Source organism: Corapipo altera, unplaced genomic scaffold (assembly GCF_003945725.1).
Source record: "Corapipo altera isolate COAL_440 unplaced genomic scaffold, ASM394572v1 0, whole genome shotgun sequence".
NCBI lineage: Eukaryota > Metazoa > Chordata > Aves > Passeriformes > Pipridae > Corapipo > Corapipo altera.
The window spans coordinates 59,336,143-59,363,049 of record NW_020884872.1 but is presented as its reverse complement, the minus strand read 5'-3'; the positions used below and the strand labels follow the sequence as shown (position 1 = coordinate 59,363,049).

The 26,907-nt window shown below is 39.5% G+C and overlaps 1 protein-coding gene across 1 annotated transcript in view; it reads right to left on the bottom strand.

The window, feature by feature from the left end:
- The window catches only part of VWA8 (von Willebrand factor A domain containing 8), a 182,470-nt gene extending 164,172 nt beyond the window's left edge, over positions 1–18,298 (bottom strand). Inside the window, exons 1-2 of the mRNA XM_027649783.1 lie at positions 18,139–18,298; positions 7,162–7,239 (exon numbers count right to left, since the gene is read on the bottom strand). Coding sequence (XP_027505584.1) covers positions 7,162–7,239; positions 18,139–18,283 — 223 coding nt within the window. The 5' untranslated portion in view covers positions 18,284–18,298. The remainder of the gene's footprint in view (positions 1–7,161; positions 7,240–18,138) is intronic.
- Positions 18,299–26,907: the final 8,609 nt, after the last annotated feature.

The following is a 26,907-nucleotide window of genomic DNA, read 5'->3' as shown; positions in this document are numbered from 1 at the left end:
AAGCCTCTACAGTGTATTCTCTAAGACACCATCTGGCACATGCAGGAGAGTAGTTGGTGCTACAATTTGCTATTCCTGTGTACCAAGGACAGACAGCGAAAGAAATTGCATTCTATTGATTTGTAATATGTGATAAGTAGGACAGTACCTAGCAGAATCTGCACAAACATTTTGTAAAGTGAGCAGTTGAAGCTGAATGGAGAAATCCCCAAATAAGAAAAGTAGAAAATGTTTTAGGTAGATTTTGAAGCAAACACAGCAGCTGCTCCTGTTTGATCCACAAATCAGCTTTTGATAAAACCAAGACTGAAATGGCTATGCTAACCTCAGAAATTTTCTGGTTCACTCATACGTAAATTCTTGGCAGATGCTACACTCACTGAAGCCATAAGATTTGCTGGAGATAGCAGACAGTATCTTCTGGCAAGTACTTGTGTCCCAGCTACAGAAGAAATCCCATAAATAAGGCGACACTTAACTCTTCCCACTGTTCAGACAGTTAAGTGAACTGATTCCCAAAAATATCTATTCCAAATGCAGTACAAAATACAGCAGAACTTGTGTCCCTGTTTGATAATTCACATAATAACAAACAGGCACTTAGAAGACAACAGTACACATAATTTTCAACAGAATAAAAGCAGACCTCTGCATACCCTGAACCTTCACTACAATGCATGTTCAGAGTCTGAAAATTTCTCCTTTTCTTCAGGAGAGGAAAAAATTCATGACAGGAAAAAGATCTTGTCTGAATACCGAGGGGGTCCTTTAGCTGTCCACAGCAGTCCGCAGTACATCCAGCAAGGGGGCAGCTGCCATAAAATACAGTTACAGAAGAAGGGGAAAAGGAGGGAGGTCTTTGGCTAAAAACATAAACACATTTCAAAAAGGGAATTTTTATTTTATTTTTTAAATTAGCTCACTGAGACTCACTTCACAGCTTGTTCAGGCTGGGGGACAATGAAGAAAGATAGTGAGTTGGCCAGGAGAGAATGGAGAAGGCAGCACAGCCAAGGTGAAGAGGGAGGCACTCCTATGCAATCTGATTTCAGTGACTGTCATTTAGCACTTTGCAAGTAAAACATTGCTGTTCTTCCCATTTTTTGGTGATGCACAGAGCCCAAAGACTTTTCAGTCTTATAATGCGGTTACATCACAGACAGTTTTCACTGGAATACTATTTTTCCTCATAAATTTTTCATGGAAACTGTCTTCATTCCAAAAATTTTTGTTCTTGCGGTGGTAAGGAAATAAGTTGCGAGTCTTTGCAGGGGCTTAGAAAGGGGGAAGTTACTTCTTGGATGAGACCATAAACTCATAGATTAATTCCTCTGAGTTGATTGCTTCAGTTCTACATAGATAAATCATATTTCTTCATGTAAATTAAAAGATAATATAAAGGAAACATGTAAAACCAAATAGCTTTCTGGAAGAAACCCTGAATGGGATTCAGAAGACTATGTTTCTCCTAGTGACACATAAACATGGAATAAATGAAACTATTCTTAGCTGGATGTACAACTCATAGAGAAACACACAGTCAGAGCAGTTATCTGTAGCCCAGCCTCCCACTGGAGGGACGTACTGTGTCTGCTTTAAGGTGCAACTGCTCAGTTCAGCACTGAAAAGTATGAGAGATTCTAGAAAAAAGCAAGAAAAATTATCAAAATAAATTGGAATTCAGTTCAGAAAATAAATAACTGTTTTCCAATATGCAAGACAGAACCACCACGAAGAAAAAAGTTATCTGTATATCATGGTTATGCTAGATAAAATAAGACCCAAGGGAACTAAAAGTATGCCTCAAAAGACCTAAATGAGGTATTTGAACAAGCTTTTGTCACAAAAGAATCATTAATTACTGGAGCAAGTGTGCAGAGAGGTTGTGAAATCCATGTCACCCTCGCATCTTAAGAACAAGGATGACAAACATCTCTCAGAAATGGTTCAGATTCAGCTGACCGTGCTCTGAGGCACACGGAACATGAGTCTCTGAGCTCCACCTAGACCTTTGCTGTAGGTTTCCATGCCCCCATATCTCCCTGTGCCTCTCTCTCAGTACAGACAAAACAGGGATAATGATGTAAAATGTTCAGAGCTCTACTGACAAAAAGACCACCATTTCAGATTCTGGATGAGGTGGTAACACCCAAACAACGGTTGGAAGCCTACATGAAATGTAGGTGTTGAAGTAATCACCATCTCTAACAGAAGACATCTTCCCTGAGGCTAGGAATGAAGTACTCACAGAATATTCTGAGTTCGAAGGGTCCCACAAGGGTCATGCAGTCCAACCCTTAAGTGATATTAGCACCATGCCCTAACCAGCTGAGCTAATCTCAGGAACTATGCAAAGACTTAATCTTTTGTTAGCACAACATTACAGTCATACTGCAATACAACCTGTCTCTATAATGTGTTGCACTCTTACACTCAGATGTAAAGTTAGCATGGAGAAGAATGAACACACATTCCAGTGCAAATCTGAACCTATTCTGAGCAAAAACTGAACGTACACTTGTCCTGGCTTCGGTATGTGGTGCACGCCATCCTGTGAAAAGGACATAGAGCCATCTTACTCTTTCAGTGAAGAATAAATAAACAGAAACTGCTGACACCACTGAGCCTATTCCAGAGAAATAATCCCAATTTCCTCAACAGTAGAACAATTTCAAGCACAGAAATCCATTTAGTGCTACCTTCTTTGTATCTCATTATTATACGCACAAACATTCTGCTTAAATTCCTCACGACAATCACTGTTTCATATATTTCAACTGAAAAAAAACTAATAGAATTTCTCACTTAATCCCCTGTATACATGTACGTCCCTTTTGATCACACATTGAAGAGGGCACTAAGACTCAGGACATCTGGCACAAAACCATGTGCTGTTTGAAATTAATCTTCCACAATTCAATGCAGCTGCATGTAACATGACTAGAGTCTCTCAAATGCACTTGCACCTTCACAGAGCAGCAAAGCCCTGTTGTAAGAGAACATCCCTTTTCCTGTCTTAGTGAGGGTTTGCCATCATCGAACAAAGTGTCCTGGAAGAGCTGTGTTAGGAATCGTTTTATCAAAATTAATAAATACATGAAATGTCATTTTCATAACATTTCCAGAAACCATTAAGGAAAGCAGTGTACTGACATGAATTCAACATTAAAAAAAAAATAATGTGCATTCTTGCAATTCAATTTTAGAACTAAACTATCACAGAAAGTCATACAAAATTTCTCCAAAGTAAAATTAAAGATACAATCATGCTTTCAGGCATGGCAAGACTTTAAAAATATAGGGTTTATTTTTACTGATAAAAGAACAAGCAGTGCAAAAATAAGTGTCCTCTTTCTAGAATGTATCAGACAGTTATGACAGAAATACCATTAATAAAATTCCCTTGTGTATGACTCATTTTTGCTTGTCACCTTTAAAAAGAATTCAGATTTTATGTACCTTTAATTATCATCTTCCAAGAAAAAGGCATTTGTCAACAACAGTAAAACAAATTAATATTTCACATTAACACATAAAATGGAATATTTCATACAGAACTTGCTAGGTATCTAGCATAAAACCTGAAAAGCAAAGACATGAAAACATAGGGCAACCAGCAATACCTATCCTATCTGTTTCTGCAAAATATAATAAAGTAAAAAAAAAATTTTTTTTGTAGCAATTATGTGACAAAATGACAAATGTGAAGTTTTGTAGGTACTTAACACATTTACCTTCCTCATTGTGTTATGATTTCTTCAGATTTTTAAGGCTATTTTTAAGCCTAGAATAATAATGTTGAGTTAAGAATAAGTTATAACATCCCTAAAATCTGTTGCAAATTATAGATATGCACTTTCAACAACATCACATTTTAACGTGACTTTTATGTGGCAGAAGAAAAAAGCAGAAACATTTTATTTTACACAAAAAATAGGCTAGAAAACAATATCATATGTGATACTAATAAATGAACTGTAACTGTTTCAATTCCCTCCTATTAGTTCTTATTCCACTACAACCATTGCAATGTCTGAGACCTTTACATGGATATTTCCCACTTATGCAGATAATCTAATTATTTCTAGTCTTAGTTTAAAAGAAATCATGTAAGTACCTTTCTCATTTAAATGTAATATTAATTACAAAAAAAATTCAAAATATATGACATTTTAGTTTATAAATTAGTAAATACATGCATAAATTTTGTTCATCTGTTTTACACCAAACCAACTTGTATCTACAGCATTCGCGAAGAAAAACAAAAACTACTCTTAGAAGAACAAAAAAATGTGTTAAGTAATGCACATACTCTCTAAGTATCTCATAAAGAGATGATAATCGATATGGAGTGAATACAACCTACTTCACTTCAGGAAAATAACTTTGTTCTCCATAGTAACATTACCAAAGAACTTGAACACTAAGAGATAAAAAAAATTCCTAAGTTTAAATGTACCAAGAAACTGTATTTAAGTATTTGAAATATATTTTATGTTATTAAATACATTAGTATTTTACTTTACTAAATTTTAACTCATTTAATAGTTAAGTTTACAAGCAAAGTTTTGTACTTTAAGTAATCCTACTGTCAGTACAATATTGATGAACAAGAGTATCCCAAGCATGACACAAGTTCCTTTCAGTTATGATTACGAAGAGAAACAAAATAATATATATGTTCTAATAAATGTTACATTCTGTTTTGATATCAGATTTTAGCTAAGATCTCATAATTCTGTAGACTTCCATGTTTAATAACCTTTTTGCTATCAGTTTTCAACCACTTTTTCCTTCTTATAATCATTAACTACAAAATTTCTCCTTTCATTCTTCCAAATGCTTTTATAATTCTCTTAACTTCTCAGAAAGAGATGTTGCTAGAGTAACTTACAGTTAACATTTACCTTGCTGAAAAGTGCAGATTGAACAAAACATGTAATAGTGACTGGGAAGGCATTGTTAAAATTAACACATTCAGTACAGCAAACAAAACCAGAAAGCAAAACAATCTACAAGAATTATAAATAAGTGGAATGGATCACATCAGTCATTAGCATAGAGAACTGATGTCCTTTGTGATCAAAATGAGAAAAGAAGCATACAAAATAAAGGGTGAAAAGCAAAAATCTATCCTTTAAGGAGCTACAAAAAGTAGTAATATAGAACAGCATATGAAAAGTAATAATGCAGACCAGCATTTCTCAACCATTTGGCTGCATTCCCAGGGAACTCATGAGGTATGGGAATTGTCATTACAGTCTAAAAAAGAAACCCTTTCCTCATAGGTTACCCTGTAACAGCACGAACTGGCACATGGCATTGGAAATTTTTGGTACCTTAGATCACCTGGTAGGGAAGTGACAGTGTGATGCCTACTGGGGTATGAGAATTAAGCAGCCCACAATCCAGATGCAGATCAGTGATCTGGCCCACCAGACTAATGGCAGATTTCACACAAGTCAGACTGAAAAGCAAACCAAACCTTCCTCTCTGTATTGCTCTCTGAGCAACCTAATCTAGCTGAAGATGTCCCTGCTCATTGCAGGGGGTGTTGGGACTAGATGGTCTTTAAAGGCCCCTTCCAATACAAGCCATTCTATGACTCTGTATTTCTGCTACACCTCTCAAAGGGCAAATATTTCAGAAGAAATGTTGCATGACAGAATAGTGGTAAGAAACAATCATCCAAACATATCAGTAGTAACGTAGGTCTACCATCCCACAGTTACTACAAAATCATGAAGCACAGAAACACAGAACAGTTGAAGCTGTAAGGGACCTCTGGATGTCATCTTGTCCAACCCTCCTGCTCAAGCAGGATCACCTAATGTCTGTCTGATGAACTGCAGCACCATTGTCCAAGAAAACGACACAAACTTTCACGCAGCAGCTCTCGCCCTTTCTGACACTGTACCAGCAGCATTCCCTGCACACCTGTAACATCCCTCTTGCCCTCAATCTCTTTCTCCCAGCAGTCACCTGCCATCCTGCCTGGTGTGCAGTAGCAAGTCCCTTGTTGATATTATCAATGCCATCTTTCTAAAAGGCCAAAGAAAAGCCAGTGCCCCAGTCTTCTTGGTGTCTGAGTCAAAATGTCACGGAATGAATTTAGACATACTGGAAAGCAAATCCACTTCACGTGAATGGTTACACTCACTATTCAATCTGTAGAACTTTTCAAGTCCAGCAAGGACAGTAATTGGCAGTTCTTAGTGCTTGTCCTTGTCTGTGCATAGTATAAGACTTGCATACCCCTTCAGAATGCCGTTTGTGCTTGGTTTTGGTCTGCAAATTTATCTGAATGGAAAATCAGGTTTTGGTGAGTGTTTTTTAATTTGCATTTTGGACATCCAGCAGCCTATATGTGAAAGTGTTGAACAAATAGCAACTGATCATTTTGGATCCTCAGGAAACATTTTCCTTTACTGTACTACGAAATGCCACAACACAAGCATGATTCACTTGCTGATCCATGGTGCAAAAGAAAAAGCTCAAGAAGCGTGTATTCTCAATCAACAATCAGGAAATAAGGATGGCTGCAAATCCAAGACATTTTTAATAAGGTATCAAAACATAATGCGAATTAATTGTAAATACATGTATGTGCATTGTTAATGTGTGTAACTAGCTGTGTCTTTTGTATTTGACAGTATTTTTCATCACTGTGCAATTGACTTCTCATTAACTTGATGGATTGCGAAGATCTGTATGTCTGCTGACAACAATAACATGACAATCTGGGAATACCAAATATCACAGTAGAAAAACACCATACATCTGCCAAACTCCTAGGACATATAATTACATTGCAATTGAATGATAATTCTAAACTGCCACAGTTTTATGACCAAACAATTTGAGATTATTTTTAGAAGTAATTTCTGGATAGGAACCCTTTTCAACAAAATAATTACATATACACAAATGATCCTTTTACTATCCTACTGACCAGTGGAACAAGTTACATTCAAAGTTAAGAGATTCCTATACAATCAGCTGACCAGAGATATACTCAGCAAAGACAGCCTTCTCCAAATTTCCTGCTTTTTCAAAATATATTTCTTAGATAATTTCAGTAAAGTCTGTGGGGTGATTGAGTGAATAGAAGTTTTCTGAATAAAGTCTTGAACCTCATTCAAAAAGAAAGTAGATTCTTACTGTAGTTCTGTGGAACAAGTTCTGGGTTCTTCGGTGTTTTGAGTTTAAAAGACACATCTCCAATAGTGACAGTATCACCTAAAAAAAAAAAGAAAAGTCTTTTAGTTCTCAGATACTTCAGATACTTTCTAAGAGTCTAAGGTCCTTAAACTTAAAAACATAGGCCTGCTGTGGTAAGGTTGACTGTGTGTTCAAAAAGCAGCCTCTAATGTGTTTGTGTTTATTAATTATGCTCTGCTGCTTTTCCACAGATCAGGTACCTGGACAATTTGCATTTAATTTATATTCCTTAAATGTTTTTTCTTTTGTTATAACCATACATTACTTTGTTGGGACCTATGGAATTCAAGCTCAGTGTAGAACCCCATTCCAGCTACCATTGTTGATTTACTGAAATTAAATCTTCAGCACATTTGCCTGCAGAACTAGCAGTGAGAAACACTTGTAGGGGTGATCTTCCTGAGCTTTCAAGCAGCCTGAAACAGTATCTGTTGGAGGTACAAAATGACAGATTCATGCCAGTGGGCTCTTCCTGAATTCCCTGACCACATGGCTGCAGAACCTGGCACCTTTCCAAGGTTTGAGAGGTCTCAAGCATTTCTTGCTCTGGATTTCGCCAAACTTAGAGCATCTGGACAGTTTATTTACTGATCTCTTACTATGATCTGCCTGTCTTATCTATCTTTCTGCAGCCATAGACTTGAATTAAATTTCTTCTTTCTTTCTCGTGAAAATCAAAAGTGAAAACTAGTTTGCAGTCAGGATGGGTGAGCACCAAGGCAGCAGCAGTCACACAAAAAACCAGCACAACACCCAAACCCCAAGAAAATGAGCTGTAGACTGGTAACAAACCTGAAGATTATTTTTTTCAAGAGACAATCTGGGCTACATAAATGAGTTCAGAAGCACCATGAAACTAAAATTACTCTAGTTAAATGACTTTTTTTCCATGACTGGTGCTGAAGATAACACCACCTCCAGTGCTCAACAGACACTGTAGTGCATGCATGAGGATGGAGAGGATTACTGGAGTAAGACTGCTGCACAGGGGTGTAGTTTTGCCACAGCACTCTGATTACATTACCTTTCCATGAACTGAGGCCAAGTTTTGGAACCGTCTTTTGTGTTTGTGCTTTTCTCAAAAATAAGAAGTATAAAGTACAGAAATCACAAACAAGATCCAACTCTAAAAACTCTCTTGTAGATCTGCCCCTTGTCCCACTCTATCCAAGAGGACCCAGTCTACAGCACCGTGGAAGGAGTCAAACATTTTGGAAGACAAATGCTGGAATCAGAAAGGGAAATGCTGAAGAAGCCACTTGTCCAAATTAAGAGGTAACTAAAACTCCTTCCATACACACAGTAGCTCTCCTTTCAGCTAGCAGCGACTGTAGTTTTGCACTCAAAAGCCATTTTCTTTCAGCACACCCAGATGTTACTGCTCATCTCACAGGACTGAGAATCCCCAGGTCCTGACATGACTCACACAATCCATGGGAAAGGTTACACGTTTAGGTCTAGATTTATAGCAGCCAGGGGAGAATCACCTACAGTAACAAACAGCAAGCAGTAAAGAAAGGCTTGTAGCTGATTTCCTCCTTTGAAGGGCTTGACTTGCCAAGACTGGGATTCACAACCTGACATACATGCCTGAACATGGGTCTTTATGTTGCTTCTGAAGTATAAATAATCAGGGTCCCATTTTTTCCCTAAAATATTGGCAAAAGATAGTAAGCCGGTTATTGTTCCCACATTTTATGCAACAATACAGTGCTCCAATGGCTTGCCAGAAAGTGGGAGACAGGCAACAGCAGTACTGCCATATAAAAGATGAACAAGAATTCATCCCTGGTCCTCAGTGCAAGCAGCACCAAGCAGTTCCCACTCCCCATGCTAGAGCTAAGAACCCTTCTTTGGTTGATCTGTGCAAAAGCTCAGAGGTGGGATGATCCCGGACAGAGCTGGGCTAAGCTAAGAATTAGGCAGCTGTCTAGGGCTATAGCTAATTTTCTGGCCTTTGCTGAATTTGCATTTCAAATGCACCAAAGAGTACTATGCCCTCTTCAGTGTGATGCATTCAAACTCACTCCAAAAGAAAGTTGACCAACACATCCAACTATGTCCAAAAATCCCACAGGTATTCCAGCCATCAATGGACTCTACAAACTTCCATGAAAAATGGGCTGGGAGGGAACTATATGTAAGATGTGGTGAGAGCTGAGCCCACAAAAACCCTAGCATACAGTCAGGGTATTCATCTTTTAATAGGTTTGTTGCTGCCTCGTGACAGATGTTGCCTCCAGCCTGCATCTGTCCAGAAAGCAAAAATATTAGCAGTGTTTAACAGAACTTCAAGCAATAATAAACCAAGACAGGAGAGTCTATTTTCCTAGCTAAATGAGCACAGGAAGGATTAGCCCACTAATCTTATCACACACTTCCACCTGGACTGTATTTTCTTGTCTCTATTTTTTTCTTCTGTACTTGTTTAAAAACTCATGTTTGGTTAGTCCATTTCCACTGCATTTCCAAACTCTTCGAACAGATATCTCATTCCAGACAGGCTCTTTCCAGTGTTTCACCAGCTGGCAAGGAACTGATAACAGTCTTCTTAGTAAAATGGTGGTGTTAAATCAGCAAGACTCATAATTTGAGAGCACATATCCCACATTATTTGACTATGTGGTAAATTATGGAATAGCCTATATACTCCAATCCATCTAACAAGCTACTACCACACTACTGCGGACAAGGGCTATACACACAGGAGTTTGTGATGGAGACTTTGTAGCCTGTGTAAGGTTTGCTTAGGCAAGCAGTGAAGATATGCTCCTGCTTTCTTGTTTCCCACCCAGAAAACAGTAATCTTAGATACCACAGTCTTTGGGGAAAACAGTGAGAGACAGTGCCCAAGGTACACAAAGAGGTATGGCTACCGAAACAAGACAAGCACTAAATAAGCCAGAACCCAAAAGATAAGGGGGACATCTCAGTCACGGGGCAGACAACATACAGAGAAAGCAGGTCTTTTAAGAGCCCATGCAACATGGGTCAGAAATTGGCAGCACATAAAGATCACGACTCAATAACAGGACTCTGAAGAGACTCTGTGAAAAAAAGCAGATATGAAAACAGCCTCAATACATGCAATGAGCTCTTTCTCCTCCATCCAGAATAGAAAGGTGTGAATTGCATCTCTGGCAATATGGAAATTCGAACATGCACAGTAACTGCAGTGCACTGAACCTGATGTTCTCTTCTTTAGACCTACACTTTAAGACAGAAACAATATCTGCTTTTTACAGTAACTGAGAAGGAAGGGTTCTTCAGGTGTGCAGGCCTATTTTTTCCACTCAGTCCACTGTGGCCTAGGCTACTGAATAGAAAGGCAGCATCTCTAGCTCCAAGCCCCTGAGATGCAGAGGAGGCAGCCAGAGGCTGGAAAAGTACTTTGGCAGGGCACCCCTGCATGAACAACACCCTGTGCTTTTACTCTCCCCTCGCATCTCCTACTCACTGTTCTCAATATGGAATAGCAGACTTGATGGACCTTTGTTCTGACGCACTGTGGATGATTTTATTTCAGAATCTCAGAAAGAAGGCTTCTCAAACATGCAGTCTTACTGTGCACTTGGCATGTTTGACTGGTCTTCTATTTAAAAGCTAGTAATTATCACACCAACTATCCCTCTTCTCCTCTCCACCTCCCACAAGACTATTCCCTAATCCTACAATTCATTCCTATATGCTGAAAAGACACTGCTGTTTAAATTATTTACAACAACACTGAAGATAAACAGGTTGCATCTCAACTACAAAGTAGAAAAAAGTTTTATTCTACTCACCATTTTTCTGGTAAAATAACACATTAAGAAAAAAGGAAATGAATACATCTGAAAAGGCCATTTTTAAATAAATGCTACTGCAAAAAACCTCACCCTGAACAGACCTATACATGTATTTAGTTTTTTAAGTGATAACACAAATAGTTCCAGTCTCATGTGTAAACTGTATTTATATTATGAGGGTTTTTAGAAGACACTACAATGAATCTTCAGGAACATTATGTTTTTAGGTCACTGAATTTATTGCCTTTTCACCTCTTTAGTCCTGAAAATATGTGAGGCTAATGGACTCTAACAATCATCTTGGTATATTACACATTCACTTGTACACAGACTATCCATCTGGTTTCAAAAGTCAACAACAGCAAGAGCACATTAAAACTGTGAAGGTGCTAAGCTCTGCTAATATGAATTTCTGTGTGGGAAAATCACACCTGTTAAAGGAAAGTCTGAAATCTGTATTATATTCAAATGTATATTTCCAGGTCTTCAGTTCATTCTAAAGTGAAGGAAAGGAGGAAAAAAAACCCTATGCTTTTAACTGATATTTATCCAACATATTTCCATGAAGAAACAGAAAAGATAGTCCACCCTCACTTGTTCTTGAAGAGCCAACTTATTTCTTTCATTTCATAGCAGCTCTTATTGGCTATCTTTATGGCTGCAAATATTATACAGTCACTGAGCAACACTGTCACCTATTCTGCATCACATATCAGTACTGGCAACCTCCCAAACACAAGGAGGGAGGGACAGAAACCTATTCCCTGCACTCACTAGGTTTGTTCCTTGACCACCACTGCTTTCACATATAGATGAGGTGAAGCTCAGCTGCTGCCGACAGGACACTGCAGACTGACAGCTGCTGCTGTCAAAATAGATGAATGTTTACACAAAAAACCTATCTCCAATCTAACCAAAAAAACCCACTCCAGTTGCCCTTTTTTATGACCTCAAGTCTTTTCCTCTAAGAAACCAAAATAATTACTTCAAACATAAAATTTGAATACTACTCTATTTCTACTCAACATTCTTGTTAGACCTCCTCTTTTTTTAATTTTTAGTTTTGAAGCTAACGCTGGAGTTTTCAATTGTCTGTATTAGGCTAATGATTGTCTTTACTAATCAAAATCCAAAGCATCATTAAACCAAAATATTGGTATTTACTCCAGGAAGTGAATCTTTTCCTTCATTTTTCTGCATTAGTAGAAAATCAAGAACATGAGCATGGAATCTTATCTGACATCCAGTCATGTAGAAAGCTTACAATCTTTACTTAGTAGAGAGCTTTTTTTTGTTTGGGCCAATAGCATACCTTGAAGGTAGGGAGTCTGATAGTACTCAATTACGAAAGTGTGATGATGTGAAAAGTCAGTCTTAAATGTTTAATAGCATGATGATCTCCCATAAACTTGATATACAAATTTCGGAATATCTCTTCATAATACACTTATCATGTGAAAGAAGTGCTAAGATGTCCATTTCATGAATTACCAAAACACCTCAGAAATACTGGTGATCTTCTCCAACCCCCTGTTCAACATCATTCAACCGCCAAGACAAGATCTGATGAGCTGTGGCTCTGTCTGACTGAATCTCAAAAACCTTCAAGGACAGATGTTCCACAGCCATTCTAGCCAACCTCCTCCTCTGCTGTACTATTCCCCTAACAAAAAGGTTTGTCCCACTGTCCAGTTCGAGCCTCCCAGACCCTAGTTTGTGATGACTGCCTTTTGATATATTATCTGCTGCTATAGAGTTAGACTTCATCATTTTTGTAATTATAATTGTTAAGTTGCCAACAGATTTCTCCTGTTAGGCCTGTTGCAAAACAAACAAACCCACATCCTTCAGCTTCTCCTCAGCGTGAGGTGCTGTAGGTCCCTCACAATTTTGGTAACTCTCCAGTGGACTCCCTCAGTTTCTCATTATCTCCTAAAATTATGGAACCTGCAATTGGACTCAGCATTCCAGGCAGAGCCCCACCAGTGCTAGAGATGAACTTTGCTATTGCCCATGCTTCTAACGTAGTCCAGTCTATGATTCACCTTAATTGCTATGAGGTGTTGGTTCATATTCAACTAGACATACACTGCAACCCCACAGCCTTTTCACCAAAGTTGCTACTCAGCCAGTCCCTCCCCAGTCTACAGTGGCACATAGCAAAACTTTAGTCCAGAGGCAGAACTTCATACTTCCTTTTCAACTTTCACAGATTAAACCCATCACACAGTTCTCAAGCTTATCAGAGTCCTTCCAGACTTAACATCTGCACTCTGACAAGAGGGTAGGGATTTTGTCCCTACACAACAAATTGTGCTTCCGTAGTCTGTCCTTATTTGGACTTTTGTATGCTCCCTTTTTGTACTGTAGTTCATTGAGAAGTTCCGTGCTTGGCCAAGCAGGCCTCTTGCTGCTGTGGAGTGGTTCATTCCTGAGCCATCTTTAAGTTTTCTTTAAAAATCTTCAAGCTCTCCTGTGCAGTTTTCCTCTTTGTGGTTGTTACACAAAGGATTCTACCTACCAATTTTCTGAGTAAGTGAAAACCTGCAGTCCATAAATCAAAGGATCCTAACTCTGCTGCTTACCTTCCCAGCCTTCCTCCAGATCTGCAACTCAATCACGTTCTGGTCACTGAAATCCAGCCTCCCACCTATGACCAAACTGGTCACAATTCTTTCCTACTTGAAAGAAGCAGATGAAGTGAAGAGTTGACCCTGACCAGTGTCTCTGGCATCTGTGCTACAAAATTTCCACCAATTTCCACAGCTCACAAAGTACCAAGAGTGCATACACAATGCCAGATTGCTCTCCTAGCTGACCTCTGCGTGGCTGAAATCCCCCATGAGCATGAAAGCCCGAGTGGGAGGTTTCTGATAGCTGTCTGTATAAAGCCATATCAACTAGCTACTCTCAGTCACAGGGTAACAGATGCCTACCTCATCACCAGTGTTCCCTTTCAAATCTTCTGTAGCCAGTGCTACTTATGTGAAGAATTAGCTCAGAGTGTTTTAAAACTGTATGAAGATTCCTGAAGTACAGTTTACTCAGTGCAAAAAAACCCAGACTATTGATGTATTCTAAACAGAGCTTAGGTAACAAATACATTAGTATAATTTCAACAATGTATTTAAACTAAAAAGAATCTACAACTGAAAATCAACATGATCGTTTTTAAAACTTCCCATTTACAGAAAAGCTCCCCAAAACTGACAAAACAGCTTTTAAATTCACTGTGGCATCTCTTACTACCCTGAGTTCCTGAGTTTGCCAAGCGAGTACAACTTCAATTTTATGCATTAAAATAGGCAGGACTTGTAGAACACATCAATATGTATCAGGCCTGTAACAGTTGTTTAACAGGAAAAATTAAATTTTGAACAACTATTAAATAATAAAACTCAGAAACAATATACTAACATCCACTTGTGGAACAACAGTGAAACCCTACCAAAGACCATACAACTTACCTGCCTGACAGCTCATCCGTTTGTTCCAGCTATATCTGCATATCTAATAAAACACACTATTTTTCTACCACCACTCTTTTCTCTCTTAAATGTTAGAATAATTTGAACCTAAGTCGGCATAACTCTGCCAACTTTCAGACAACCGGCTTTGAAAGTTCCCATCTCCATTTGCTGCCTTCTCAGTTGCGCTGACGCAACAGCTGTTCATAAGGCCTCACCGTAAATCAAATCCCTGGAATCGTTTCAGTCACCACAATGCAGCCCCCATACAACTCCCTGTACAAATACGGAGGCAACGAACAATTACAGGAATGTTATGAGAGGCAAGAAAGAATGAAGTTTCTTAAATAAGTTTTGCCAGTGAAAAAAAATATTGCCAGAACCACACTCCCAGCTGCCAACATGTGAACTTCAACAAAGATAACGACACAGGTAAAGCTGGAAAAGGAAATGTGCTGGAAAGCACTTACACCCACCATCCACCAGTTCCTTAGTCTTTACACAGTGATAGAACCAGGAAAAAAAACCCACACACGGTCCAATTCATCGTCTTCTTTCAGATTATCTATCAGTTTTTACCACAGTCACTTAGATCCAGTACACCAATGATTAACATTTTAGGATTCTGAAGTCTGACACAGTTTTCAGAAGTGACTGTGTTATACTCAGCAGTTACTCCCACATGTATTACTGAGATCTTTTGGGTTTCAAGTACAGGTTTGACTATGAACTGCAATTGACCAGGTTTTGGAAAGCACAGGAAGAGAATCTGAACAGGCAGAGCTACAGAAAACAGTAAATGTACCTACTATATATATACTATACAGTATAAGTTACTTACTGTACATTGAGCAGCAAAGCATATGAGAGACCTTCCTTTGCCTCTACTATTTGACTGGTAATGATTTTTATTTTTCCAGCTCTTCAGTTTACATCAAATTCAGCATTTGTTCTCACAAACCCCCTAAAGCACCTCTGAATCTGTGTATTCTGTCAGGATTTTTTTAAATATTCATATTACGAATAGATTAAAATAATTAAATAATAATGAACTGAGTTATGTACAACTTTGTTAAGCTCATACTGCATTTAAAATAATTCATCAGAAGTAACTCTGCAGTCTTGATTCTTTTCAATCTTTTAGAAGGAAACATGAAACCTGCATTAGAACTGATTTCGGCAGTCAGCCTTCTACAACATTTGCTACTATAAATTGTTTCCCTCATTAAATAAGTTGTGCAAACCCAAACTCTTCCTAAATGTTCCCATTACCCTTTAGTCACGAAGTCTCTTTCACTTTGAGACTTCTCTAAAGCTTTACCATCAGACAGGTCTAGCAATTCCTCCATGGCCCCCACTGAACCAGCAAGCTGTATTCACTTTACAGACAGTGCCGAAAAGCTAAGCATGGCTTCTTCACATATAGTAGGAGAAAATTCGGCAACAGGTTCTCTCCTAGACTTAAAAGGTACCAGGACAGATAGTAAATCCAATTTGGGAGGGATGTCAGATCCAAGTTACTGGGTACACAACAATTTGCTGTTGACTCTTTAACAGCTTCCAGCCTTTTCAGAAACATTTTGCCTATTTGTGGAAGAGACATGCAACCTCAACACTGCTTACAACAAGACTTTTAATTACAGCAGCTGCATGGAAAGTGCAAAAACATGGTACAAAAAATTTCAGATCACCTCTTTGCAACTTCAGTGTCCTCATAGGAACGCTAGGGTCTGCAAGAGGACATGCAAACATTTAAAAAATTAATTAAAAAAAAGAAAGAACACAAAACAAGAAAAAACCCAGTATTTTTACCATCAGGGTCACAAATTCACAGAAACACAGGAAACACTATAAAGAATGAGATGTCTCAGGTGTCAGGGGGGCAAATATCCCTAATATTATCTCTTAGCCTGCCTTTAATAAGCTACAAGCTTGTCTAGAGCTTTGAGACTTAAATCTTTCTACCAAAACTCTTACCATCATTGATTGTAACTGGGAGTACTCCTACTATTCATATACACATAAAGTGTATTCATGAATATTGCTCAGTTAAACTCAATTACATTCCATAGCACATTTAAAATTATGAAGTATTTTCAGAAATGTCGCATTTGTTACTTTTCATGTTGCTAAATTTCTTGCTCTTAAGGTTACTCATCCCAACAAAAGGCTGAAACGTGCTGAGCAACCTTCTTCAGGTGCTTGTTTCACTCATTGTTAACTTATTCCCTTTCACTTGTTTGATGCTAAATAATCCTATGTTTTTTAGTCCTTTTCACAATTAAAATATTTTCTATTCAAAAACTCTTGAAGGAATTTTATGGTTATCAATTCCTCAAAGACTTTCCTCTTGAGTAACTTTTGAGAAACTAAACAAAGAAATGAACAGGTCAACTAATAAACATCAAAAAATAATAAAATTGAGACATATGGGATTAAAGGGGTGTAATTAAAAGTGTTAGCAAGTACTCCACCATCAGAATCACTTGCTGTCATTCTATCTCTCTAATTTACAGCTACTCATCACTCGCTCTGTATTTAGGAGCTTTGTTGCTTTTGGCATTCATCCTAAAAAGTGTCAGCTACCACAGGCACGGGTCACCCTTTCCAAACACCACTTCTACTCTGCACAGGCCTGTCACCTGTCTCAAAGGTCACCAGAGGATATTCCAGGGCAGTTCAGGTCATCCTTCATGGCATCTGCAAGCTCAAGGTCAGCGCTCTATTTCATTACCATACCCTGACACGCACCAGTCTCAGCAGCCCCTGACACAAACACTGAGGCTTTGCCTCAGAGCAGGGACGAAGCCACGCGATGCAGAGACAGAAAGTATGGTAAGATGTAACATGCTCTACAGAGAAGAGCTGTTATCATAGGTACAGGCTGCAGGGCTGTTCCTTGCTTCACTGTGGATGAAACACTGGGACAAGACACTATGACGAGCGACATTAGGCATCCCTGCAAGCCTGTGACTGAATTCTGCCATTTACACTCATGCCACAGAATCAACCAGGTTGGAAAAGACTTCTGAGATCAAGTCCAACCTATGGCTGAACACCACCACGTCAACCAGACCATGGCACTGAATGTCACGTCCAGTCTTTTCTTAAACACCTGCAGGGACGGTGACTCCACCACCTCCCTGGGTAGCCCACTCCAATATCTAATCACCCTTTCTGTGAAGAAATTCTTCCCTATGTCCAACTTAAACCTCCCCTGGTGCAGCTTGAGGCAATGCCCTCTTGTGCTGTCACTTGCTGCCTAGGAGAAGAGATCGACCCCCATTTGGCTAAAACCTCCTTTCAGGCAGCTGTAGAGAGCGATAAGGTCACCCCTGAACCTCCTTCTCTCCAGGCTCAACACTACGAGCTCCCTCAGCCGCTCCTCACAGGACTTGTGCTCCAGACCCTTCACCAGCTCGGCCACCCCTCTCCGGACCCGCCACACTCCCGAGCTGCGGCGCAGGGGCGGCAGCGCAGTCCGGACAAACCCGAGTCCACGGGGCGGTACCTCCTGCCGGCCTCCCCTGAGCCTGGCTGCGAGCAGAGCGCGGCTGCCCGAGACCCCGCAGCGGTACCAGCGCTGGGCGCTGTGGCCGGGGCAGGAGCAGCGGGGGAAGCTGCAGGGGCCGGGCCAGGGGGGGCCCGGGGTGGTTGGTTACCTGAGCTATGCAGCGCCCTGAACTCGGGGCGGCTGCACCGCGCCGCGGCCGCGCCGCCGCCCAGCACCTGCCGTAGGAGCAGGCGGACTCTGCGCGCAGCGGGACCCCCGGGCCCGCCGCCCAGGCACAGCACCCGAGACTGCATGGAGACGGCGGGCAGGCACGGACAGCCGCGGGCAGGCACGGACAGCCGCGGGCAGGCACGGACAGCCGCGGGCACACGGACCGCCGCCGCGGCCCGGCCGAGCCCGGGGAACGGAAAGCGCCGCCGCACAAAGTCCCGCCGGAAACCAGTGCCGGGCGGGCACGGGCCGGTCCTGCTGCGCTGCCGGGGCGTGGGATAGCGGGAATAGCGGGGATACCGGGAGGGACTCCCGCGGCCCCGGCTGCGCCCCAGCGGTGCGGGGACCCGGCCAGAGAGGGCGGCGATGGCCCGAGACCCCGGTGTGTTCAGTCGGGAGGGCTGGGGCGTCAGCTACGCGGACGGCTCGTTTTCTTTCTATAAGAGACGCTGAATTCCATAGGTGGAAACAGTTAAAACAACCTGGAAAGCGAGGCGTGGGCAGCGGTGGCTGAGGTAGATGCGTGCGCCAAAGGTATTTCCTACCTCTGATTTCTTACATCCCGCTGCGCTCATAGGCCCATGTGCCCCAGTGCCGCCCCTCACCTCTGCTCTCGGTATTCAGTCCTTCTGTACTTCCAGAGGAATTTGAACCAGCTCACTCCGGAGTGACTTTTGGCATATGCACGGCGTAGATGTGAGGTTTTTGTGAAAGGTGATGTTACAAAAATAGATTTCAAAACTGACTTGTTTCAGCCAAAGGTAGTGCTCTTGGATCTATGTAAAAGCTCGGTAGTAAATTTTAGAATAATTTGTGAAAGGCTGAAGCTTTCACGATAAAGAGCTAAGCCTAGTATCAAGAAAAATCCAGTTGCAACTTGAATCTCAGCACCAGTAAAAGGATGATGAGAGAGCATTAGAGAGATAGAAGCCAGAGTCAAGCCACTGTCTTTATCGCCTGTACTTCAGTTTTCAGATATCTCAATGTCCATGTGGCTGTGAGAATTTTGCTCCAGTAAATCTCCCATTTGTGTTTTCAGCATTGAACAATTATCCCAAAGGGTGGTCATTACAGTGTGATTTAAGCATCTGTTTAAACATAAACAACTTAGACTTCTAAGCCCCTGTAAGATATTATGAATGTTGATCTAGACCTACATGCATTTCTGCAGCTCAGTGTCAGGTGCTTTAAACACTTATGAGAGGTGAAATCTCACAATTTTCAGAATTTCCTGTTGGCTAGAGTATTAGTTGAGTATAATTTCTATTCTAAGTACCTAATATAGGTCTATGAACCTGTGTTCTTGGTCTAAGGCAGGATAAACTAAATTAAAACATCCTTTTATGGATATTGCCCTAATTTCTTGTAAGCTGAAGATTGCAAATGCTGGAGGCTAAACATAGGCTAAGTAACAAGAAAGTCTGCTGGAACAAAGTAAAATGCCAGTGAGGCAAAATAACAATGGAATAATTTATGAATGTATCTTAGCAGTCTGGGATATTAAATTAGAAAACTACATTGATATTCTCTGTCATACTTATACAAAAAATAATAAATAGTAATAATCACTTGCTTATCTGTTGCTATTTAAAACTATCACCTGAATGCTAAATAGGTTTTATGCTATGCTGAAAATAATGAAGCATTTCAAAGTTTTGTATACAATCATGGTAATTTCCCACTGTGAACATCCTTTTGCCTTTGTGCAAGCAAAGTCAAGCAAAATGCTTTAAATTTCAGCCCTTTCTGAGTGATTTGTCTATAAAATTTTTTGCTTTTTAGAACATTGCCTTAAAATTCTGAATTAATCAACTTTTCCAAAACTTCAAATTCAGCCTTAACTTCATCCTCCAACTTTCCACTTGCAGCAACAGAAAACTATATTTACTGATTTTCAAACTGTTTCTTTGAAACATATAATGGAAACATTGTTATCTCTGCATAATTATGGGTAGGATAGTTTTCTTGCATGTATACATGTATGCACATGTAAACAAACAGTTGTACAACTAGAATGTTGCATTATTTTTAGGCCATACTGTCAGACCTTTCACCACTCAAGATTTAATACAATAGTGTGAATGTATAGAATCTACCTTTTTCGTGTATGTACATGTGAAATTTTATCTGACTATACAGTATTACATTATTGCTTGAACATGGCATCTGCTTCGTTTGCTAATCGTATATGCTTTACATATCTGGTACTTGCTCAATCCTCTCTATGAAAAGCATGATTCCGTCAGTGGTTCAGTGCTGTCATGAAGTGGAAGGATTTAGCAGTCTGCATCTGCTGTGTTTGTGAAGGCTTTCACAGATCATTTACAGCATTGGTAACAAACAGCAATTTCATATTTTCATTCCCTGGCTTAACAGCACTCTTATTTGGAACGTCAAGTTTCTTAACAAAAATACTTTTCCTTTGATTAAACAGAAAAGAACTTACTCTGAAAAGTGAGAGCTCTAAAAGAATCCCTCTGAGTTGACAGTTTCCAGACTGTTCTCTCTAGTAGCTGTCAACTACTTTGCTGTGTAGCTCTAGCTGCAAGACTAAATTAGACACAGGTGCAGACTGTAAAGAACAATGCATCATCTCTGCCTAGTTGTATTCAGTTCTCCTACACAAGAACAGAGAAGACTGCTGAGATGAAATCCTGACTTCCTCTTTGTAGGAAATCTCCCACTAAATGCAGTGAGGCCTGAATTTTACCCAAAACGGTCTGGCTGAACTACAGTAATAGGAGTAAGTCAGTCTTCATTTACTGTTAAATCTTGGTCTAGAGGCTAGGTCTAACATTAATCTCCTTTGAAGATATGTCCAGAGAATGTGAAGAGACAAAAAAGAAGTCTCTCAGAATTCATACCATTCCCTAGTAGTGTGGGTTCCATCTGGCAATACTAACAGAGAAAGTCAAGCCATTGAGTCAGGTCTTGCTGACGAATACTTTTCCTGAGGTCAAGAGGTTACTTTTGGGGGTTTTTGTTTGTTTTGTTTGTTTGTTTTTGTGAGGCAAAATTAGTTTCCGTGGTTTAAAACTTAATAGTTGTTTTCCCAAATTATCTGTAGCCACTGATGTCTTGCTTTAGATACTAGATGTAGAGAGAGTCTGGCTTGTTTTCTTCTGTTGTGTGTGACTTTTGAACAAATATAAGTACTGATTTCTGTGGAGCCACTCTAATTCACTATAATGAGCCTTTGTAATACCAGAAGGTGCTTCTCTTGTATGAAATTGATTGGGAACAATATAAATCAAATAAAAATGGAAATGCACAGCTGTTCCTTTGTTGACCTGAATCCTAAATTTGTCCCCTAGTTTAATCCAAGTTGGTATTAAAAAAATGGATTCACCAATAAGATACCAAGGTTCTAGTGTCTTATCTCATGGTTCTTGCTAAACTGACTTTCATTCATAATGTCTTTCTTTATATCTAATGATTATTAGAATATCTACCTCTTCCCTTTGCACTACTATAAAACAGCAAGAGTTACTGCTAGATTTTGTTCTACAAATGGCATTTATAATAGATTTTCCACCCCAGAATGTATAATTACTGCCTTTTTAGTTAAGGATTGAAAGGTCTTTGCTCTCTGTTTGTATCTAGAAATTAACTCCATTACCTTTATTCTGTTCAGACCTCTCCGCCTCTGTGTTTTTCTGTGTTGTTTGCACTGTTAGGCTGAACTAAAACAGCAAGTAAGGATGAAGTAATTATTGATTTTTGTGAGAAATAATGACATTGAGGTAGGGAAGGTTGTGTAATCTGATTGCTTAGATGAAGGTTGACCTAACAGCCTCTAGCTACTTGGAAATACATTTCTTGAAGATCATTATTGCAGCCATAAAACCTGTATTTTTATTATTTTTTCTCAAAGAATATAAAAGGTAAGAGAAACAAGTACTCTGCTGAGTGGTGCTTCACATTCACATTTGAATATGTGTTACAGTATAAATGCTCAGAGAGTATAAGGCCGTAAGTGATGGCATCTGCAATTTCTTATGGCAAACTCCATCTGTTTTCAGTAGTTTGTAACTCCACCATTCTTTAATGATTTGGGCAGAAATTTCTTATGCTGAATTTCTGCCGCAGGCAGAAGACTTCTTTTGAAAACTTGAACAAAAATAGCTTAGCCGTTTCTCAAAAAAGAAAAGAGAATGTTTTACTCAGGAGCAGCTATAACCAATACATGACTGGGAATGCTACACAACTGAGCAGCCACATCATGAGGGAAATGCTCACTACTTTCCCTGGTGTTATTGGAGAGCAGAGGGGAGACCAAAGAAGACTAAAACCTCTGTCCTACCTGAGAAATCTGCATATGGTTTTACCCACATGAAAACAGTTCTTAAACTAGGAACTTAACCGTTCCTGTGCTCTAGATTGGAGAGCAGAGTTCTACTAAGAGAGTCATTCTGGTTTCAGAAAGATGATTTTTGATGATCTCATTTTTAAATTTTTATTTTCTTTTAATCACAATCTTCTGAAAAGTGAGGAAATATACAATAGTTTAACAGCTAAGTCAACATATTCTGTTTATATGAAGGATGACCTACAATAAGACTACATTGGTTGAACCAGACTTCCCCCTTGACTTTCTCCTTCATGGCCAGAGAGCACTACAGACAAAGACACTCTGATGTGCTTTCAGTGCTTCTTCTTCTTCCTTCTTTCCTCAGGCTGAGGAAGCAGAGGGATTAGGAACCAAGCCCGAAGGGACAGTTAGAAAATGGTGAATTAAGCAGAAGGAACTCAAAGAGGCAGGGTGAAACCACTGGATGGATGTAGAGTGAGAGTAAAAAGTTATATGAACTAAAGTAACGGAGGATTAGGTTAAGATAGAGGCTGAAAGCACTGTGACCGCAATGTTTTGCAAGTCCTGAGCACCACTGGAACCCCTCATGTTCTTCTGCTGACAGAAATAGTTGTGAAATCCACTGAAAATATACTGACCTGGTTCACTCATGCTGTTTAACTGAGTGGTAGGGGCATCTCTGCGGTCCTGTTGATGCATAATGTGGACTCTGAGGCAGGAGGGTTGTTTTTATTTGATTTCTGTAATTGTTATTTCTTTTAACTCTAGAAAAATAAAAAATGCTACAATAACCTAATATAGCAGTTTACTGATTTCAGAGCTGCGTGAAGTCAAATGTTCTGGAATTAAATACCAAACCAGTATTGTTATATGAAATATAACAATAATGTTATTATTGCTATTGATATGAAACTGTCAGACAGAATCAGTGAAATGTCCAGAAAATGTGATTTCATTGGCTTCGCAGATATTCATAGACTGATAAAGCCTAGTGTGCATTGACAATGTGCATGTAGGAGCTAATGGACTTAGGGAATACGTAGCATAGCATTAACACTAGCAAAGACAGTGACCAAGAAGAAAGAGACAAAAAATCCACATATTGAGCACCTGGTGCTGTCCTTTCTGCTGAAGAGGAACTCCTTCACTCTGAGGAACTCAGGGATGTGTGTTTTAGAATTATAGAATGATTTAGGTTGGAAAAACTCTTTAAGATCATCAAGTCCAACTGTTAACCCAACACTGCCAAGTCCACCACTAAACCATGTCCCTAAATACCAAACCTACATGTCTTTTAAATACCTCCACCTCCCTGGACAGCCTGTTCCAATGCTTAACAGCCCTTTCTGGAAGAAATTTTTTCTAATATCCAGTCTAAACCTCCCCTGGCACAACTGCAGGCTATTTCCTCTTGTCCTATCACTTGTTACTTGGGAGAAGAGACCAACCCCCACTTGGCTACAATCTCCTTTCAGGTAGTTGTAGAGAGCAATACGGTCACCCTGAACATTCTTTTTCTCCAGGCTGAACAATGCCAGCTCCCTCAGTTGCTTCTCATAAGACTTGTGCTTCAGACCCTTCCCCAGCTTTTCTGCCCTTCTCTGGACATGTTCCAGCATCTCAATGTCCTTCTTACAGTGAGATGCCCAAAGCTGAACTCAGGATTCAAGGTGCAGTCTCACCAGTGCTGAGTACAAGGGACGGTCACTGCCCTGGTCCTGCTGGACACAGTATTTCTGATACACATTAATCACCAATGTAGGGTATCAGCTCATTGTGGCTTACTTGATTTAGCAGTATTGCATCAAACATACATTCACTGGCAAAGATTTTTGGTGTCCTTCCCTGTATTCTTCATGGTTGTCATGATGCTCTAAACCAAATCTTATATTCTCTTCACCCACATTGACACTGATGGAAAATATCTGCTAAATAAACTTCACTGTGTTTTACTAAACTGAAGGGGTCTACAACTGTACACAAAACTAGTTAGTAGAGTGGATGAGTAGTATCTGGGTAAAACGTGGTAGTTCCGTCCCAGTTTTATGTGCCCATATTCCAAAGCTTTTCTGGGCTCAGCCCACAACTCAAAGGCAGCCACAAAATGTTAGCAGAGCTGTTACATTAAGAGCTAAGCAAAATCTGATCAAAGATTACCTGAAATCTTTATACCTTTTCATGTTGAAATGGTAGGTTTCCTTTTTTCTTAAGCTATAAACACCTTGGCTTTTCCTAACGTTTATGTCTTGATGTCTACAGAGGATTGCACTGAATAATCTCTAACGAGTCACTGCTGGTGAAATGCCAGATTTCCTGAAGACAGAACTAGTGTTACCCCCCTATGATTCAGTGTTGTCCCTGTGAAGCACGGGCTAACCCCCTGTATCACAAAGGTTATTTAAATTTCAGTAAATTGTGAGGCAATCTCACAAGCTCATGTTTGCTGTTAACTAACAAAGCTTAACCATGCTCTAGCTGTGGAACTTGCAACATTAATGCAGTAGAGCTTGAGGTCATTTGTGGGGCTTACACAATCCCAAAAGACGAAAATACTTATTGCTTCATTCCTGAACCTTTGAACTCTCTGTAGGCATTACTTTCAGAAAAAATTGTCAACACGCCTGGCAGGCCACAGAATAGAGCTGGTGAAAAATTTAGCCCAGAACGAAGGCTGAGGTGAGCACCCAACTGGTCCATTTAGACATTAATGTCCTAAATCCTTGCTTAAGGGAGCTACCAGTGAATTCCCTGCTGGCATATGTTCTGAGTCCATCTAACAGTAGAGTTCACAGTCAGCAGCCTGACCCCTGACCTTGTCAATGTAAATAAAATACACAAAATTGTGCCTTCTGTGCTGTTGTCTGTGGGAAGAGGCCTTGTGGCCTGCATGCCATGAATGCATTAGCATTGCATGAACACTGAATGAAAACCTTCACGGGCTATACATGTACACAAATGCAGATTTAAAATAGCTCTAAATGACCTGGTCTGAGATTTTAAATCTCACAGAGTTGTATTAATATAATCTCTTCTGTTTAATATAAATCAGAATGAATGAGATTATTTTTTCTAGGAATGTTATACTGAAAATTGATTAAATCTTTTTTAAAGATGACCTAAACAGTTTTTAAGAAATTATAAAAAAAAAGGCACAGCCAGCTGTCATGAAGCCATGATGGGATTTTTTTTTCTAAAAGAAAAGACCCTGAAAATATTTGATATTCATTCTCATAAAGTCCATATCTGAACTCCTTTTTCAGGACAAGACTATTTAGCACAGGTCCTCAAGGGAAACTCCAACTTCATTAGAATTCTCTTAGTGTTTTCAGTAGTGCATTGTCTTTTACAAATGTTATACAATCTGATTGTTGTTTCAGCTCTTTGTTTTAATTCTCCTTTATGTTCAGATGTAACAGTTCAGTTAGAAAATTAGAAACATTAACTGCACTAACCAAGCATTGCTTACAAAAGAAGAGGCAGGAGATAAAAAAAAAAAATCTTTCTTTTTAGGTCAACCAGAATTTCAGTGTGTGTGAGTACAAAACTTACTTTCACCTACTCTCTTTGATGTACTGTAGCTAGCTAGATAATTTTATCAGACAGTCTGTCTGGAAAGTTTCAATTTTATGACAAATGAAGGAAATGTGAAAATGGTAATTATGAGGAGATTAAAATAATGCAGTACGTGTTTAGCTCATACATTAGGGGTGGATTTTTTTTCTTTCTTTTACAAGTGACTGTATGGGAAAATAAACACTTTTAAAGTCCCCAATGGAACCTCTTAAATAATAAAAGATCTCAAATTCCTCTGAGTGTATTTTCAGGATTGAAATATGGTATCTGTCTGAGTTGGACAGAGTAACCCAACCCATATTGACTTTCACTTGCTGTCCTGAACAATGGTCCTTTGCTGTCCTAATATCTTAAATGGATTAATGTTCTAAGAATGCTTAAATGGGATTGTGGAGCTTTCATTTACACTTGGGACACTATTCTTCTTCATTCACAATTTCTTTCTTAGTGTTCGGCATTGGTTTTATCTGAAGGTCAATTTAAGGACATCTTAAAAGTGTTGCCTTCATTTCTACTTTTATTTCCTTACTTCTTAGTATGCTAAAGTAGTTCAAGAGCACTGCAAAGCACGTCAGATGCAGTTTTGTCTTCAAAAGCTCAGAATGTAAAGGCTTAACCCAGTTTGCATGCAACTAGTCAGTCATACTTTGATTTCAAAGAATGAGTACAGTTATTCAAATGGGTAGGCATTAGCAGAATTGGTCCAAGCAGAACAGTATACAAGTTCATGGGAGAGCAGAATTTTTTTAAAAAAATTTGTGAGTGCTTTGGCCATGATTTACGTTGCACAAAGAGTGGCTGACAGCTCTACCACCATTATGT